This window comes from Euprymna scolopes, chromosome 7, assembly GCF_053919585.1.
Source record: "Euprymna scolopes isolate OS-2025 chromosome 7, ASM5391958v1, whole genome shotgun sequence".
NCBI lineage: Eukaryota > Metazoa > Mollusca > Cephalopoda > Sepiida > Sepiolidae > Euprymna > Euprymna scolopes.
The window spans coordinates 20,286,130-20,304,580 of NC_136488.1; the positions used below are offsets into that span (position 1 = coordinate 20,286,130).

General features: G+C 36.7%; 1 protein-coding gene across 2 annotated transcripts in view; it reads right to left on the bottom strand.

Annotated features, from left to right (window-relative positions):
- Positions 1 to 18,451, bottom strand: part of LOC145279625 (alanine--glyoxylate aminotransferase-like) — a 93,220-nt gene that overhangs the window by 39,807 nt on the left and 34,962 nt on the right. For both annotated transcript variants that reach the window (XM_080130837.1, XM_080130836.1), the window contains one exon: positions 17,242 to 17,320. In XM_080130837.1, the coding sequence (XP_079986963.1) occupies positions 17,242 to 17,320 (79 nt within the window). The remainder of the gene's footprint in view (positions 1 to 17,241; positions 17,321 to 18,451) is intronic.

Consider the following 18,451-nt stretch of genomic DNA (forward strand, 5'->3'; position numbering starts at 1 on the left):
GATTGAAAGAAATGCGTGTTGGTAATGAAATGAAATGAGTGTTGTGTATGTGTGTGGTGTGTGTGTGTGTGTGCGTTTGCATGTGTCTGTATGCGTGCGTGGTGTATATGTATGTGTATGCGTGCGTGTGTATATGTGTGTATGGTGTATGTATATGAGTGTGCATGTGTGTGTCTGCATGTGTGCGTATGTATTGTGTGTGTATGTGTGTGTGTGTGTGTGCGTGCGTATATTGGAAGTCTACTACAAATCACTGTTACAACCACAAAAAGTTCCGTTGACTAATCATGTTTGTTCCGTAATGACAACATCAACAGATTCTGACTGCAACCTACATAGTATCGTACCGCCTAACGAACATTTCCACGAACAAATAGCAAAAGCAATGCTGCATAATCATTCTACTTATGTTAAAAAACGCACAGATGGTCGCATACGGCAAATTCATAAACAAGTAAATCAAATTACAAATAACAGTTATAAAAACGGGTGCGCAAGCGGGCCGGCAGTGAGTTGGCACAATGAACGTCAAACGAACGTACGGCAGTACCCGAATAGAAGAAAAAGAAATTTTAAACGCAATAATTCTAAAAGACGAACGGGTAAACTGAAAAAAAAACATTAACTCTTTACACATGGATATATGACTGGGAACCTCATGTAGAATTTGAATTGAATATCAAACCAAAAACACTAATTATACCAAAGAAAGCCCTACACTTTGTACCTGACGAAAAAAGGCGTTACATACTCAACTTACTCGAAAATCACACATACATACTAGTATACTATAGGGCCAAACCGAGAAAACTTAAGCATTGTAGTGGCATGGACCATTTCCACATCTTTACATGTCACAGTTGCCAATAGACATCAGAGCACAGCTTCATCATGCTTAAGAAACTGATGCAGACACGCGACGAAAAATCGTATAATATCTCCTGTCAAAAAATGATACACTCCGTACGGAATGACAGAATACTTGACACAAGACCTAGAATAACGCTATGCGATTGCAATAGGAAACCTGAAAACAACAGGACAATGTAAATTCTTAGGAAAAATATCTAACAAAGACACCGAAGATGCTCCAAGGCGACAAGGAACTGCAAGACAAAAACAAAACACCACGCGTAAAAAATATACTACATTAAAAAGATCATAAAAAATGCAACAGCATTCGACATCACCGACATAATGATTTACTGTAAGAAAACGAAAAGCTCAGATACGTCAGAAACGCGGAACAATATCTTCAGTAATAGGTCAAACCTACAGAAAACCATAAGCACAATAGCGACGGACTGGAACGTGGAAACAAAACTGACACCGATATGGGAACAAATCCGCCGAAAACAAAGGAACTATTCGAATTAAACACAATCCAATACTGTGACGTTCAAAGAAATATCGATATTTATTCCGAGTGACTGTTGCGCACACCACCAAATAGATCCCTAGGAATTTTATCAGCAAACATTCGAGATATAAAATCCTACAAAAAAAAAAAAAAAGAAAAAAAAAAGAAAGAAAGGTCGGCTTCTATATAACCGAAATGTCGAACAGCGGAAACTCATACATACTAAGATTCGTCAGAAACGAACTCATGAACTGCATGAGGTGTAGAGTGACGGATAACTTCACGATGGGAAGTTGCGTCGATAAGAAATGTAGTTCACGCTGACCAACAACAACATCGAGGAAACTAAATGCCTCCTAGAAGGAACGGAGGCGTACGTAAACGTCAAGCACCAAAACGAGAGATTGCTTAATCCGACTCCGTGTCTGAGTATGAACAACGATAATCTCTAGAGACAATGTGTTAGTAGAAAAAGAAACGCAAGAGAGCTGCATATACTAACACACTACAAAAAGACCTATGCAGCAACTTTAAGATTGGGGTATTATAGAACTGAACAAGACTTTGTGGCTTACAATCTCGAAAAATTACATTGATATGTAGATAGACAGAACGTACACCTTTGAATAAATGAAAAGACCACATTAGACCCCGAAAAAGCAACGACTTTATGATAATAACACCGACACTTACAGTCGAGAAAAACAAAACAAAAAACAAACAAACTCAAACACAAAAACGTAGACGAAATCTAGAAATTGCACTAACACAAGACGCAACAATACGACTCAAACGAAGATGTACATCACTGTGTAACACACAAAATACCTATTATCGTCTGTGCCATAATACAACTACATGAATACTTGCATAAGACAATAATAGAACAGGAGTGCATAGCACTACGTAACAGAGAACTGGCAGGACGAACAATAGCACACAAAATACTATACTGCAGCGAATATGCATAGACATTACTAGCAGTTCAGCCCAGCATTGCTCGGGCCCTTTGTACTGTTCATAACTTCATGTGCATATGTATATCTATATTAAAAAGTTTGACTCATGTCCAGGAACCCTACATGTAAAATTTTAAATCTTTCGACCCAAAATTGGCGGAGGAGTTTGGTAGAGTCTGCAAAGGCCAACTCTTTCAACTTTGACCTCTTGACAGCCAAATTTACGCCTCAAAACTGATTAAAAATCTTGCTGCATGTCTAAATTCCTTTTATGTAAAATTTTAAATATTTAGACCCAAAATTTTCTGAATAGTTTGCTAGAGACAGCAAAGGGAAAATCTTTTTAACTTTGGTCCATTTTCAGTCAAAAACCGACCAAGAAGCTTGCACTATGTCTGAATATACTTTATGTAAAATTTCAAATGTTTAGACCAAAAATTGACTGACAGGTCAAATTTTTGGAAATTTTGACCTCAATTTTGACTCCTTAACATTTATTGTTTTGAGTTCAAATCAAATTAAAAGTTTGATCAATATCCAAGAAACCTACATCTAAAATTTCAAGTGTTTAGACCCTAAATTGGCAGAGGAGTTTGGTAGAGTTTTCAAAGGTCAAATCATTGAACTTTGACCCCTTGACAGCCGCATTTCTGGCTGAAAACCGATTAAAAAGATTTTCCAAAATCTCAATACCCCTTATATTAAATCTCGAGTCTGTAGACTGAAAATTGACAGAGTAGTTTGGTAGGGAAATGTACGCACACAGACATACACACACAGACAATTTCACTTTTATAGATATACTAGCATTTCAGCCTGGCGTTGCTCGGGTGTTTGGAGGTGTATGTTGAACAAAAAAAAAAAAAAAAGAAGTGGTAAATTTTTTTTTAAAACTTTGACCCTTATTATGACCCCTTAACATTTATTGTTTTGGGCTCAAATCAAGTTATTAAGTTAGATCTATGTCCCAGGAACCTATATCTAAAATTTCAAGTGTTTAGACCCAAAATTGTCGGAGGAGTTTGGTAGAGTTCTCAAAGGTCAAATCGTTGAACTTTGACCCCTTTAACAGCCAAATTTCTGTCCGACACCCGATCACATATATTTTCCCAAATCTTAGTACCCTGTATATCATATTTCGGGTTTATAGACTTAAAATTGACAGAGTTATTGCGTAGGGAAATGTAAACACACAGACACACACACGGACACACAGACACGTTCACTTTTATAGATATACTAGCATTTCAGCCCGGCGTTGCCCGGGTATTTGGAGGTGTATGTTGAGCAAAAAAAAAAAACTGGTAGTAGGAAGGCAGGCTCCAACCCGTACTGCGAAAGAGAAAAAGAACGAGAAAAAACTGACGTGTTTGTGGTTACGACCACCGCCAAACCTCAAGTGAGTTATGTTTAAATTAAGGCTAGACAATCTAAAGGATAGGATAACTTTCCAAAATAAAAAAAGGGGCGAACCCGTACGGCGAAGGAGGAAAAGAACGTAAAAACAAAACGTGACGTCTTTCCTGTTTCACCCATCGGCAAATCGGAAGTGATGTAGGCTTAAATAAAGGCTAGTCGATCGAAAAGAGAGGATGGCTTTCGAAAACATCGGCGGAAAAGCGCCTGGTTAAGGGTCAAGTGATTAATGTTGTTAGCCAATTTTTCCGTATTTGTTGTCCGAAGGGTCGGCTTCACAACGATACCGATGTCGTGAAAATCCGTCGCCTGTCGAAAGTTTTAGGCAGACAAACATACACATATATATAAATTAAATGTATGCATTTAAACAAACAGTTGAATTTTTTTATTATTTATTATATTGGACGCAATATATGATTTAAAAAGTAAAAAAAAAAATAAAGACTCGTGCGCCACCACCGAGAATCGAAACCAAAAACTTCAGCTAACGACTTATTTTTGCCTCTGCTGCCAATGACTGGACCATGAAGACACATTTACTGCAAGACATGAACTAATACCTACTACGTTATGCGTTCGTAATGGCGGCGTTCGACCTTTACTAGGTGTATCAGAATTTTGGGGGAATTTTTCACACCCCTAACACGAAACTGCGAATAAAATGCAAAAAACACATAATTTCTCTTTTAAAAGTGGATTGTTTATTTTCTTTATGGAATATACTTTCAAAATAAACTATTAAAGTTGTTTAAAAAATAATAGAAATATTATTTTTATTTAAAAAAAAACAGTGTTTACAAAGTGCTGGCGCGCCTTCATGCAACCATTTTTTTACGTAATGAAATCAATTGAATTTTACCAGTTATTTTTTTTTCAATTTTTAAACTTTAATAATCTATAAAAGATTTTCTATTGGTTCAATTTTTACGATATTTTCAGTGTCAATGTGAAACTTTATGCTCTTTTCAATAAACCATATGTAATATTTTAGACAAACGTTTTTTTTTTAAATTCACCCTCCCATGTTGAAATGTCTATTAAAATTTTAATAATTGATTTACACACCAAAGTTTTATATATCACAAATTGAAGATAAAAGATCAATAAATACTATATTGTAAATTAAAACAAAAAAAGAAATGTTTTTTGAAATTTACCTGTAAAATCCAAATTGTTTCAAAAACCACGTCGATTTTTTTTTAATTGGAAGCCTATGTTCTGCTTATATTCTCCAGTAAGTATTGGACGCTGACGACAATTTTTTCTATTTCATTCAATGTTTTCTTTTTTTTTAGATATAAAAAAAAATTCCTCGATAAAGTAGAATTAAAATATAATAAATCTAAAATTTATGTATTACTCTGAGAAAAGAAAAAAAAAATCCTCGACTGTTTTTTTTTAAAGGCAAAAACTTATAAGTAAAATTTAACTAGTTTTCAACTATGGGAACACATTTCTTCATGCACAAGGCTGGATGGCTAACGCGAGTGTGTGGTTTTTACTTCATTCTGTCCATCCGAAGTTCTAAACAAGAACAAACCAGTACTTCCAGTGTTCTGATAAGAACGTAAAACTGCTTACGTAATGGCACCTTTTTCAAATAGTCATTTAAAAAATTATTTTATTTAAAAACTAAATGGAATTTAAAATATAAATATGAATAAATTCTTAACAATGAAGAATGGAACTACACATTGAATAGTATTTTTATAGGTAAGTGGTTTTTTGGAATTTATATCGAATTTTTATAATCGAAGTAAGTAAAATTTCGTTGATTTTCTTCAAATCTTTTTTAAAGAAAACCGATTAAAAAAACCAATATTACATAACTTGCTATTAAACCAGTTATTTTTTTTTAAATTTGGTCTTTGCTCCTTTAACTGAAAAAAATTAGGGTTTGAATTACATTTTTTTAAGTAGTTATAAGCTTGTAAAGATAGGAGGTCGAATTATTACATTTTTTTTTCATGCATTCTTAAGGTCGGTTTCTGACACTGCAAGACCTTCATCTGGCAAATTTCATTTTTTTTTAAATTTTCACACTTTTGCACCAATTTTTCCGGGCTAACCCCCAAAAGTTACGCATGGATTCAAATAGCTTATATATGAAGTTTCATGTCTGTAGACCCAAAACTCTAGGAGGAGTTTGGTAGGCAAATTAAAAAAAAATATATATATATGTATCCATAAATATATATGGAAACAATTTTGTGTTTACTATAAACGTTTTACGCAAATATTATGCAAGTATAAATCATGTAGAACATCTGCATTAATATAATTACACGTAACAGTTAACTAAAGATAATCATCCCATAAGAAAACCGAAGAAACTAATAGGGAATTAATTAAAATAAATGTTTAAAAGATTATGCAAATTAGCTAGATCTTTTGCTAGTGAATGCAATTCCACGACCCATACATAGCAAAATTGTATTTTCTTTTTAAATAAATAGAGAAAGGGATTTTAATATGAATACTAATACACACGCTTCAAAAACGAATTTATAGGAGTAAAGATAGATGACTAGAGATAGAAGTGCAAACCTAAAAATACACGAACTTGCATGTTTCAACGATCAGCAAGCAAGATAACAATAAAGCTAATATATATATTAGCATTTCAGCCCAGCATTGCCTGGGTGTTTGGAGGTGTGTTGAGCAAAAAAAAAAAAAAAAAAAAAAGTGGTAGTAGGAAGGCAGGCTCGAACCCGTACCGCTAAGGAGGAAAAGAACAGGAAAAAACCTGACGTCTTTACTGTTACAACCACCTCCAAACCGGAAGTGACGTAGGTTTAAATTAAGGCTAGACAATCGAAAAGAGGAGATGTATATCAAAACTATCGGCGAAAAAAAGCGACCCCTCCCTGTAGAAAAGTGCCTAGTTGAGGGTAAAGAAATTAATGTTTTTAGCCAATTCTTCGGTATTTGTCGTCTGAAAGGTCGAGCTTCAAAACGATACTGATCTTGGTAAAATCCGTCGCCTCTGTCGAAAGTTTTCAGCAGACATGCAAACATACATACATACATTTATATATTGGTAGCTCAAATTTTCGACCCAAACCAATTAAAAAGCTTGCCCTATCTCTGAATACCCTTTATTTCAAATTTCAAATGCTTAGACCAAAAATTGGCTGAGTAATTTGGTAGAGACCACAGAGGTCAATTTTTTTTAACTTTGACCCCTATTATGACACCTAAACATTTATTGTTTTGGGCTCAAAGCAAGTTATTAAGTTAGATCCATGTCCAAAGAACCGATATCTAAACTTTCAAGTGTTTATACCCAAAATTGTCGGAGGAGTTTGGTAGAGTTCTCAAAGGTCAAATCGTTGAACTTTGACCCCTTAACAGCCAAATTTCTAGCTGAAAATGGATTGCAAAGATTTTCCCAAATCTCAGTACCGTGTATATCAAATTTCGAGTCTGTATACTTAAAATTGACAAAGTTATTGCATAGGGAAATATACACACACAGACACACAAACACACAGACAGATAGACACTTTCACTTTTATATATATATATACTAGTATTTCAGCCCGGCGTTGCCCTGGTGTTTGGATGTGTATGTTGAGCAAAAAAAAAAAAAAAAAAGTGGTAGTAGTTAGGAAGGCTCGAACACATACAGCGAAGGATGAAAAGAACGAGGAAAAAACCTGACGTCTTTACTGTTACGACCACCGCCAAACCAGAAGTGACGCACGTTTTAATTAAGGCTAGACAATCGAAAGGAGAGGATGACTTTCAAAAATATCGGTGAAAAAAGCGCCCCCTCTAAAGAAAAGAGCCCAGTTGAAGATATTAATGATTTTAGATAATTTTTCAGTATTTGTTGTCTGAAGTTTCGAACTTTAAAACGATACTAATTTTGTGAAAATCCGTCGCCTCTGTCGAAAGTTTTAGGCAGACATGCAAACATACATACATACATACATACATACATACATACATACATACATACATACATTTATATATTATAAACTAAAAATTTTCGACCCAAACCGATTAAAAATTTTCGACCCAAACCGATGAATACCCTTTATGTAAAATTTCAAATGTTAGACCAGAAATTGTCTGAGTAATTTGGTAGAGACCGCAGAGGTCAAATTTTTTTAACTTTGACCCTATTGTGAACAGTTAACATTTATTTTTGGGAACTCAAATCAAGTTATTAAGTTAGATCCATGTCCAAGGAACCTATATCTAAAATTTCAGATTTAATTGAGAGAGTAGTTTGGTAGGGAAATGTACACAAACAGAAACAGACACAGGCAATTTCAATTTTATAGATATACTAGCATTTCAGTCTGGCGTTGCCCGGGTATTTGGATGTGTCTGTTGAGCAAAAAAAAAAAAAAAAACAATGGTAGTAGGAAGGCAGGCTCAAACCCGTACCGGGAGGAGAAAAAGAATGGGGAAAAAACCTGACGTCTATGCTGTTACGACCAACATCGCCAAACCGGAAGTGACATTTTTTAAAATTAAGGCTAGATAATCGAAAGGAGAGGATGACTTTCAAAAATATCGGGGGAAAAAAGCGACCCCCCTGTAGAAAAGTTCCCTTTGAAGGTGAAGATATTAATTTTTTAGCCAATTTTTCGATATTTGTCGTCTGAAGGTTGGACTTTAAAACGATATTGATCTTGGTAAAATCCGTCTCCTCTGTCAAAAGTTTTAGGCAGACATGCAAACATACATACATACATACATTTATATATTAGTCACTAAAAATTTTCGACCCAAGCCGATTACAAAGATTGCCCTATCTCTGAATACCCTTTATGTCAAATTTCTATGGTTAGACCAGAAATTGTCTGAGTAATTAGTAGAGACTGCAGAGGTCATTTTTTTAAAACTTTGACCCTTATTATGACCCCTTAACATTTATTGTTTTGGGCTCAAATCAAGTTATTAAGTTAGATCCATGTCCAACGAGCCTATACCTATAATTTCAAGTGTTTAGACCCACATTGTCGGAGGAGTTTGGTAGAGTTTTCAAAGGTCAAATCTCAGTACCCTGTATATCAAATTTTGAGTCTGTAGACTGAAAATTGACAGAGCTATTGCATAGGGAAATATACACACACAGACACACAGACACGTTCACTTTTATAGATATACTAGAGGTGTATTTTGTGAAAAAAAAAGCAGCCAATTTTTTACAATTTGACCCTTATTATGACCCCTTAAAATTTATTGTGTTGGGCTCAAATCAAGTTATTAAGTTAGATCCATGTCCAAGGAGCCTATATCTAAAATTTCAAGTGTTTATACCCAAAATTGTCGGAGGAGTTATGTAGAGTTCTCAAAAGTCAAATCGTTGAACTTTGACCCCTTACCAGGCAAATTTCTGGCCGATAACTTATCACATATATTTTCCCAAATCTCAGTACCGTGTATATCAAATTTCGAGTCTGTAGATTTAAAATTGCCAAAGTTATTGCGTAAGGAAGTGTACACAGACACACACAGACAGACAGACAGACAGATACACAGACACGTTCACTTTTATAGATAGATAGATAGATAGATAGATAGATAGACTAGCATTTAGGCCCGGCGTTGCCCGGGTGTTTGAAGATGTATGTTGAGCAAAAAAACAAAAACAAAACAAAAACCAGTCAATTTTTTTAACTTTGACCCCTATTATGACCCCTTAACATTTATTATTTTTGACTCAAATCAAGTTATTAAGTTAGATCCACGTCCAAGGAACCTATATCTAAAATTTCAAGTGTTTAGGCCCAAAATTGTCGGAAGAGTTTGGTAGAGTTCTCAAAGGTCAAATCGTTGAACTTTGACTCCTTTAATAGCCAAATTTCCGGCAGAAAACCGATCATATATATTTTCCCATATCTCAGTACCCTGTATATCAAATTTCGAGTCTGTAGACTAAAAATTGACAGTTATTACGTAGGGAAATGTACACAGACACACAGACACGTTCACTTTTATAGATATACTAGCATGGGTGCCCGGCGTTGCCCGGGTGTTTGGTGGTGTATGCTGAGCAAAAAACAAAACAAAACGAAAAAACAAAAACAAAAACAAAAAAAAAAAACGGCCAATTTTTTAAACGTTGAACCCTATTATGTCCCCTTAACATTTATTGTTTTGGGCTCAAATCAATTATTAATTTAGATCCCTATCCAAGGAACCTATATCTAAAATTTCAAGTGTTTAGACCCAAAATTGTCGCAGGAGTTGGGTAGAGTTCTCAAAGGTCAAATCGTTAAACTTTGACTCCTTAACAGCCAAATTTCTGTCCGACACACGATCGCATATATTTTCCCAAATTTCAGTACCCTGTATATCATATTTCGGGTTTGTAGATTTAAAATTGACAGAGTTATTGCGTAGGGAAATGTACACAGCCACACAGACAGACACGTTCACTTATATATATATATATATATATATATATATATATATATATATATATATATATATATATAGAGAGAGAGAGAGAGAGAGAGAATATGGGAAAGAGGCGCAGATAGAGATAGAGAAATACAGAGAGTAGGAGAGTGAGATCAGCCGTGTTACACTTACATTTCTGTAATTATTATATTTGTGTCAGTTATTAATTCACGCCTACCGGTACCATTTTATAGACGTCATTTCGAAGCCAAGTAAAGTGTGTGCGAGCCTTTTCTAGTCTCGCACAAAAACACGAATTCACATTTCAAGCTATGTCATATACATACGCGCATACAAACATACGCGCCCACGTCCACACACGTACATATATTCACGTTCGCGTACATACACTCACATTCACGTGTATATACACACATGCTAACGTATACACATGTACTCATACACGCGCACACGAACGCAGACATGGACGACGTCACTTCCGCTTTCAAAGGAAATATACACATGCGCAAAAGACACTCCGGAAACGAGTATAAAAGGAAGAGCAATAAGCGACTCATTCTTTCCGGCCCAGCTTCGGACCGACCGCGTGCGTCACGTCCCTACGACTATGTACAGGGCACGAGCTAACTGACCGTATGTACACATTCACACTCTTTCTCTCTCTATCTACTACTGGTCCTTGAGAACACCTTCGCGTAGCTGACTGCTAACTGACGTCAACTCTCTATCCTCTTCTTTGTCTACACGCTGGACTATCATTCTCATTTCCACTACAACACTCATTTCTCTTCCCATGCGCGAACAAACGATAGTGACCCGAACTTGAGATGAACACACATTTCCTTTTCTTGCTACAACACCAGTCCCGCAACGAACATTGGTTACACACGCGCGGACATGAACACATGTTATAACTAAAACGTTCATTCTTTCAACAGCAAATAAACAACGGTTATCCTATCCATCAATTGAGTCTTTGTTTCCTTCAATTCCATTCGTTTCATTATTTTCTTGTGGCGAGCTAGGGTATTATTTTTAAAATGAAATGGATGAGGTTGAACGAGACACTCATACACACACAGATTCTCTCTCTACAACAATAAACCAGCTAACAACGAGAGACGCACGGCAAAATATAGACTCTTTCTCACCAGGTAACAACGTCAGACGCATGCCAAAAAGTACACTTTTCTTCTCACCAGTTAACAACGAGAGACGCACGCCAAACTTTAGACCTTCCTCTTCACCAAGTTAACAGCGAGAGACGCACGCCAAACTTTAGACCTTCCTCTTCACCAAGTTAACAACGAGAGACGCACGCCAAACTTTAGACCTTCCTCTTCACCAAGTTAACAGCGAGAGACGCACGCCAAACTTTAGACCTTCCTCTTCACCAAGTTAACAACGAGAGACGCACGCCAAACTTTAGACCTTCCTCTTCACCAAGTTAACAGCGAGAGACGCACGCCAAACTTTAGACCTTCCTCTTCACCAAGTTAACAGCGAGAGACGCACGCCAAACTTTAGACCTTCCTCTTCACCAAGTTAACAGCGAGAGACGCACGCAAAACTAACCACGTGTGGTACCCTTTTCTTTCATTTGTTTCTTTCACAAAAGAAATTCATGTTCGTTTAATTCAATTAACACGTCGTTCGTTTCTTCCTCGAGACAATTTATTTCCCTATTTCGCACCACCACCACAAAATGGTGACAACCGAACGCGAGACGAACAACCATTGCCTCCTATGCCACAAGTCCACAACAAACTGGCGCCCGACTAATGCGAAAACGAACAAGCATGGCGACCCTACCGTTTTGAAATTAATTGTTTTGAGCGAGACGCGCGTTTTATTTGATAAAGAAAAAGACGAACTTTTCAACAAGAAAACTGCTACCGATAAGGACAATTACGAACTACAATGATGAAACCCCTCGTCAGACTCGGCAAAAAAACAAACGAACACGGAGCTGTCGACTTCATAGCGAATTTAAAGAAAAATTCGAGCTCGACAAACGTTTTTCACGGTTTCCTGACATTACCCTGCAACAAACTCGAGGAGTAAAATTACATAGGCCTAAACACATTCCCTCCCACACAGCAGACGCAACAACAAAGAAACAGGACATCCCTATCAACACATAGGAAGAAGTTGAATCAACAATACGAGTTGAGATGCACCACGCACGCTGATAAACTCATAACTTGGAAGTTTCGTTGACAGCTGGCAACCAAACCCCGTTCAACAAAAACGAATGCGGACCTAGCGCCAGTCCAAACGATGCACACATTACCGCAGACTCACTTGCGAAGATACCGTCAACTGGGCACACACACGACGTCAACACGAAACAAAAATTTTCCTTCCAAACGAACAATTCACTTTTCTGTCCAAGCAACTCTTTGCACATGTCAGCACACAACAAAAAACCAAACAAACAAATGTCAGCCTAAAAAAGTGTAAATACTTTTTTTTACGAACACACTCCGTTTTTGACATTCCGTTCCTTTTGACGTTTTCGAAACAACCACACCAACAGCAAAAAAAAAAAAAAAAAACAGGACGAAAAATCAATTGCCGAAAACATTACCTACAAATATATTTATATATATATATATATATATATATATATATATGCATTGCATGTATTTTTTTTTCCTAGGAAGGGGAGCATTGTGCGAGCCTTTTCTAGTCTCGCACAAAAACACGAGTTCACATTTCAAGCTATGTCATATACATACGCGCACACAAACATACGTGCCCACGTCCACACACGTACATATATTCACGTTCGCGTACATACACTCATATTCACGGGTATATACACACACGCTAACGTATACACATGTACTCACACACGCGCATATGAACGCAGACATGGACGACGTCACTTCAGCTTTCAAAGGAAATATACACATGCGCAAAAGACACTCCGGAAACGAGTATAAAAGGAAGAGCAATAAGCGACTCATTCTTTCCGGCCCAGCTTCCGTGCTGGTCGGTCGGTCTTCGGACCGACCGCGTGTGTCACATCCCCTGCGACTATGTATGGGGCACGAGCTAACTGACCGTATGTACACATTCACACTCTTTCTCTCTCTATCTACCACTGGTCCCTGAGAACACCTTTGCGTAGCTGACTGCTAACTGACGTCAACTCTCTATCCTCTTCTTTGTCTACACGCTGGACTATCATTCTCATTTCCACTACAACACTCATTTCTCTTCCCACGCGCGAACAAACGATAGTGATCCGAACTTGAGATGAACACACATTTCCTTTTCTTGCTACAACACCAGTCCCGCAACGAACATTGGTTACACACGCGCGGACATGAACACATGTTATAACTAAAACGTTCATTCTTTCAACAGCAAATAAACGACATTTATCTTATCCATCAATTGAGTCTTTGTTTCCTTCAATTCCATTCGTTTCATTATTTTCTTGTCGTGAGCTAGGGTATTCTATCCTGGTCCGTTACAAGTGACACCTTCACCGAGGCGGCAAAAGTGTTTACTGTTTTACTTTTCCACTTACATAGGAGTTGCTTAAGTTTTTAGCTTTTTTTCCCCTGCGGGTTTGCAATATTGAATGCTTTGCTTCTATTTGAAAACCCACGAATGTCACAAACCAAAATACAAGTGTACATTGCTTTTATGTATATATGAAAAATATCTGAGTGTAATTTAGATACTTTTATTTATGTTTAAACGAAAATACGTCGCATACCTAATTAACTTGATGTGGACAATATTTCTTTCAAAATAAAATACATAAAATTTCAGTTTCTGTTGTATAAGATTAAAATTTATCTAGGTTTATTTTGTTGCAATTTATAAACTGTTCTATTTCTGTTGTTTATACTATAAACACAATTCTGTACATATTGTTTAAAATAATTAATAATTGTTTATATTTAAATACAACATCCTGTATATAGTGTTCCTTTTCTTCAATACCGTTTACATGTTTACATAGTAAGGTACACGTGACTACAGGAATTCAGTTCGTTTGAAGTGATAGAGGGTTCGAGAGTAATTTGCCATCTAAACTTCAATCTTGCCAACATAAATATCATACCCTACCTGCCAGATCTATGCCCGGACTGACCGACAATACAGCCACCAAATATTTTTGTCCGTTCATAGTATTTGCACGTTACAATCATGACAGCGATTAACAAAGTTACATTTTGGGCAAACTTTTCACCAACCACACCACCCACTAACCAAGTTGGGGTGTTTATTCCGAAAGCCGTTCTTAACATGTGGAGGTTAGTGGTGTCAATTCTGAAAGCCGTTCTTAACGTGAGGAGCTTGGTTATTGGGCTACAACAACAACAACAACAACAACAACAGCAACAACAGAAGTACTTTAATATTTTACGCAGGGGTGGGGGCATAGTAACACAGGGTAATGTCGGTTAACAGGTCCTACTAGTAAATGTATAAAAGATAAACACGTCTCTCTTATCATTAAGTATCTGCCTTGCATGAATTTAGTTTTTCAAAGCTCGACGCCTGCCTTAGATAATATATTTATTTCACAAGTTGTGCGCACCCGTACCAGTTAAAAAATAAACATAGTCAAAGGCAAGAAAAAACTTTAATGGCCACCTCTTCACAGCCAGTGTTTAAGTGAAGCCTACCTAACATTAGGAACGTTCCTGATGCTAGGCTATCGAGTTTAACTTTTTGAGAAGTCCATGTGCGCCCAACATTAACTATGATGAATTCTTGTTTCTTCATGTGTAAGAACTCAGTGCAAAAGACTTGGAGTAGAGGTGTGTGGTTTTATGGCGTCATAAAAGAGAAGTTTGGGGGTTGACCCGAGCAATGTGGAATTGTTGTTAGTACAATGTTATGGAAAAAAAAAAGAAAAAAAAGCAAGTGTCTAGTTGACTTTGACTTTTATCAACTTCAGTAGTGTAATCAGTTCGTCTGAGAGATGGTTTCTGATTGGACAAGCTAGAAAGGAAATTAAATGCTTGCATCAATTAGCACCGCGTTTAGAAAATACATATTATAAATCGTAAACTGCGTTTTGTTTCTGTGGTACTTTTGCTAATATCGTTGCTGCAGCTGCTGTGGTTCGTTTGCTAATGTCGTTACTGCTGCTGTGGTACATTTGCTAATGTTTTTGCTGTTGTTCATAACACTGCTGCCAGATACCCTCCCATACCACTTTGCCATTTTTACTGCTCTTTTCAATTTATTACTCTGAGCTAGTGTTCAGGGAAGATAGAGAAAGATTATTAGTTATTTGATATTTATGATGGACTCGTCATTTAAACCATCTAAACATTGCAATCCAGGCTGCAAAATCGTTCCAGATAAGGCATAAAACCACTTTATGTAAGGAGCTAAAAAGAACAAAATGTCAAAACCTAACGTATTAAATGGATAGACTCTGACCAAAAAAACAGCAATTCTTCTCCCTTTTTCAGAAACATCACTCATGAAATGTGAGGACTAAAGGAAAAAATATGGGAAGCAAGAGTTACGAGAGTAAACTCAAAGTCTATTTGATGTTCTTTTTGCAAACTCCCATCTGAAATATTTCTCTCACTATATGTGTCCCTCATCAGACCGCTGTTAGAGTATGGTGCTCTGTTCCATATCTAATATGTAATATTCAGCATGTGAAGAGAGTTCAACAACTGAACGGTTTAGAGACTATAGGATTTGCCCTACAAAAGCCGACTTGAGAAACTTTACCTTTTCTCAATGTTCATGTGGTGATCTCCTTTTCGCCTACAATCTCCTTGATGACTATTATGATCTTCCTCAGGACGTACTATTCACTCTTTTGACACAAAGAGTTCTGCATGGACATTACTAGAAACTGTTTGATTAAACTGGGAGAGAGAGCTACTTTCTCAATCAGAGTCTTTGGACATGGTAATGGATTTTCATGAGATGTAGCAGATGCACCAAAGACACAACAATTCAAAACGAAATGTAACAGAGCGCATATGAGCGTGTGGAAAATATCACCAGCAGCAAAAGATGGCTTGCAAAGAGATTAGCAGCAGCAGCAGCAGCCGAAAATCGCGCATATGCAAATTAGAAAATGTGTGCAAGAAGAAAAAGGAAAAATAGGAGAAAAAATGCACCACGTGATCGACAGAAGCAAAGTGCGGGTAAAAAAAAAATGGACGTGTAAAGTCGAGGATGAGATTGGGGCAGCTGGTGGTCGCAAAAGATGGATGTATAAGATATGGCTGTCTATAGCCGGTGTGTAGTGGAGCAGAAGCGAGAGACTTTTAAGTTGGTGTTGAGATGTGGAGAAAGAAAAATAGTAATAAACGAAGCTGGGTTGGATTTATTTATTTTTTGTTTATTTGTTCCTTTTTTTTGTGGGGCTCCTAGAGCGGTCTGAACTGTAATGAACATTGTTCCAGCGTAACAGCCAAGTTACACAAGTGCTAAATGTAGGGAAAATTGTGGCTTACCATTAAAGTGTCTGTGTGTCATGTGAAGTCGAGCTGTTGGAGGAGGAAAGAAAGAATCAAGATGGTGGCGCCCACAGCCTTTATAATTGAGCAGTCTCACAAAGTGACAGAAAGTCTTGTGGCTTGTGTACAGAATCTCGCCATTCGGCTGCATAAAAGGAGGCCACGGGGAGAACGTGAATGAATGGTGTTTCATGTTACTGACTATCTTACATTTTGTTATTACCTTTTTTCCCTTCCTTCTTTTTCTGTGTTTACAAGCTATTTCGGCCTTATAGACAAATTTAACCTAAAGTTGATCCCTGAATTCAATGGCTTCCCCACTGACCGTCAATCATCAAATGACTTGAAAAGATTGAATGCATTTGCAGGATGTCCAAAAAAAAATTGGTCATCCCACTGAGGCTCACAAAAGGAGCCTATGCCGTTTACCACCAACTCAAGGATAACATGGACCTGGAAGAAATTAAGCAGGCACTATATGCTGTATCTTCTTCTGCATAAATTTCCTTCTCCCTTTTTCTTACATGACAATTAAAGCTTGTTTTATTTTTTGCTGAGTTTATTGAATTGCATTGCATTTGCACTATCTGCACCTCTAAGAAACTGGTTTTCATAAAATAAATACTTGCTGGAAGTTTGATTTATATATAATGGTTACCTGTCCCTGATATAGCTAGTGTCCACTCATTTTTCGTCTGGAATGCATACTGTATGCCTGCCTTTATATCATCCATAATCTGAAAAAAAAATTTAAATAAACAAGCTATTATACCTAATATATGCTGATGTTTTTTAATAGAAATCGCATGTAGGTACGAAGCAATGATGTAATTAGTTAAAAACATATCACTTCAAAGTCCAAAACTAGTCAATGATAAGTATTATACCTATAGATTCTGACTCAGAAAACAGCAATTTTCCCCTCTTTGCCAGAAACATCGTTCATGAAATGTGAGGACAAAATAAGGGAAGCAAGAATTACGAGGCTGTTAAAAGTAAACCTGTTGTGATGCACACCCTACAGATAACTATGGACTCTTCCAGTTACTGTAAAAGAGGATTAGAATGCAGGGAAAATGGTACAATCATGCTCCAGAAAGGGTGGTTGAGAGTGATAATGTTAAATTATTGTGAGATATGAATATTCAATGTGACAATTTGATTGGAGCAAGGAGACCAGATTAAAGCTTGTTTGAAAAAAAAAAAGAGCACAAGGCCATAATCGTTGATATAGCAGTGTCAGCTGATGTGAATGTGGAGGAAAAAGGAAAAAAGGTCGAAAAATTTCAAGACTTGAAAAAGGGAGATAAAAAGATTGTGGAAATTGAAGAAAGTAGAAGTTGTATCTGTTGTGATTGGAGTCCTGGTGAGAGTGACAAAAGGATTTGACAGGTGAACTGAAAAAATTGGGATTCATTGCAATGTCGGAGTGCTTCAGAAGACTGTCTTGTTAGGAACCATTAGAATCTTGCGCAAAGTGCTGAAGGTCTGAGAAAAGCAGATGCTGATAGCCTATGATCATTTGTTATGATCCAGCTATCAGCATAAAATCAACAATAACAACAGTCAGATACAAAATGTGACAAGAAAAAAAAGAATATAAAAACCCAGCTTATGCACAGGTCATGCACATATAGCAGTCGAACTGACATATAACCATACCTCTTTATTTATTGTACTTGTTCTTTTTTTTTTCAATATATTTTGTTTCCATTAAATATCGAGTTGTGTCTTTCTTCCGAGCCTTTACTAGTCCACAACAAAACCTAAGGTTCACTCTCACCTCTCCTCAATATAATGATGCTATTGAAGAAGGACAGAGAACTGGCAGATCGTTTTCGCATTACGTCTATTATCTTAAACGAATA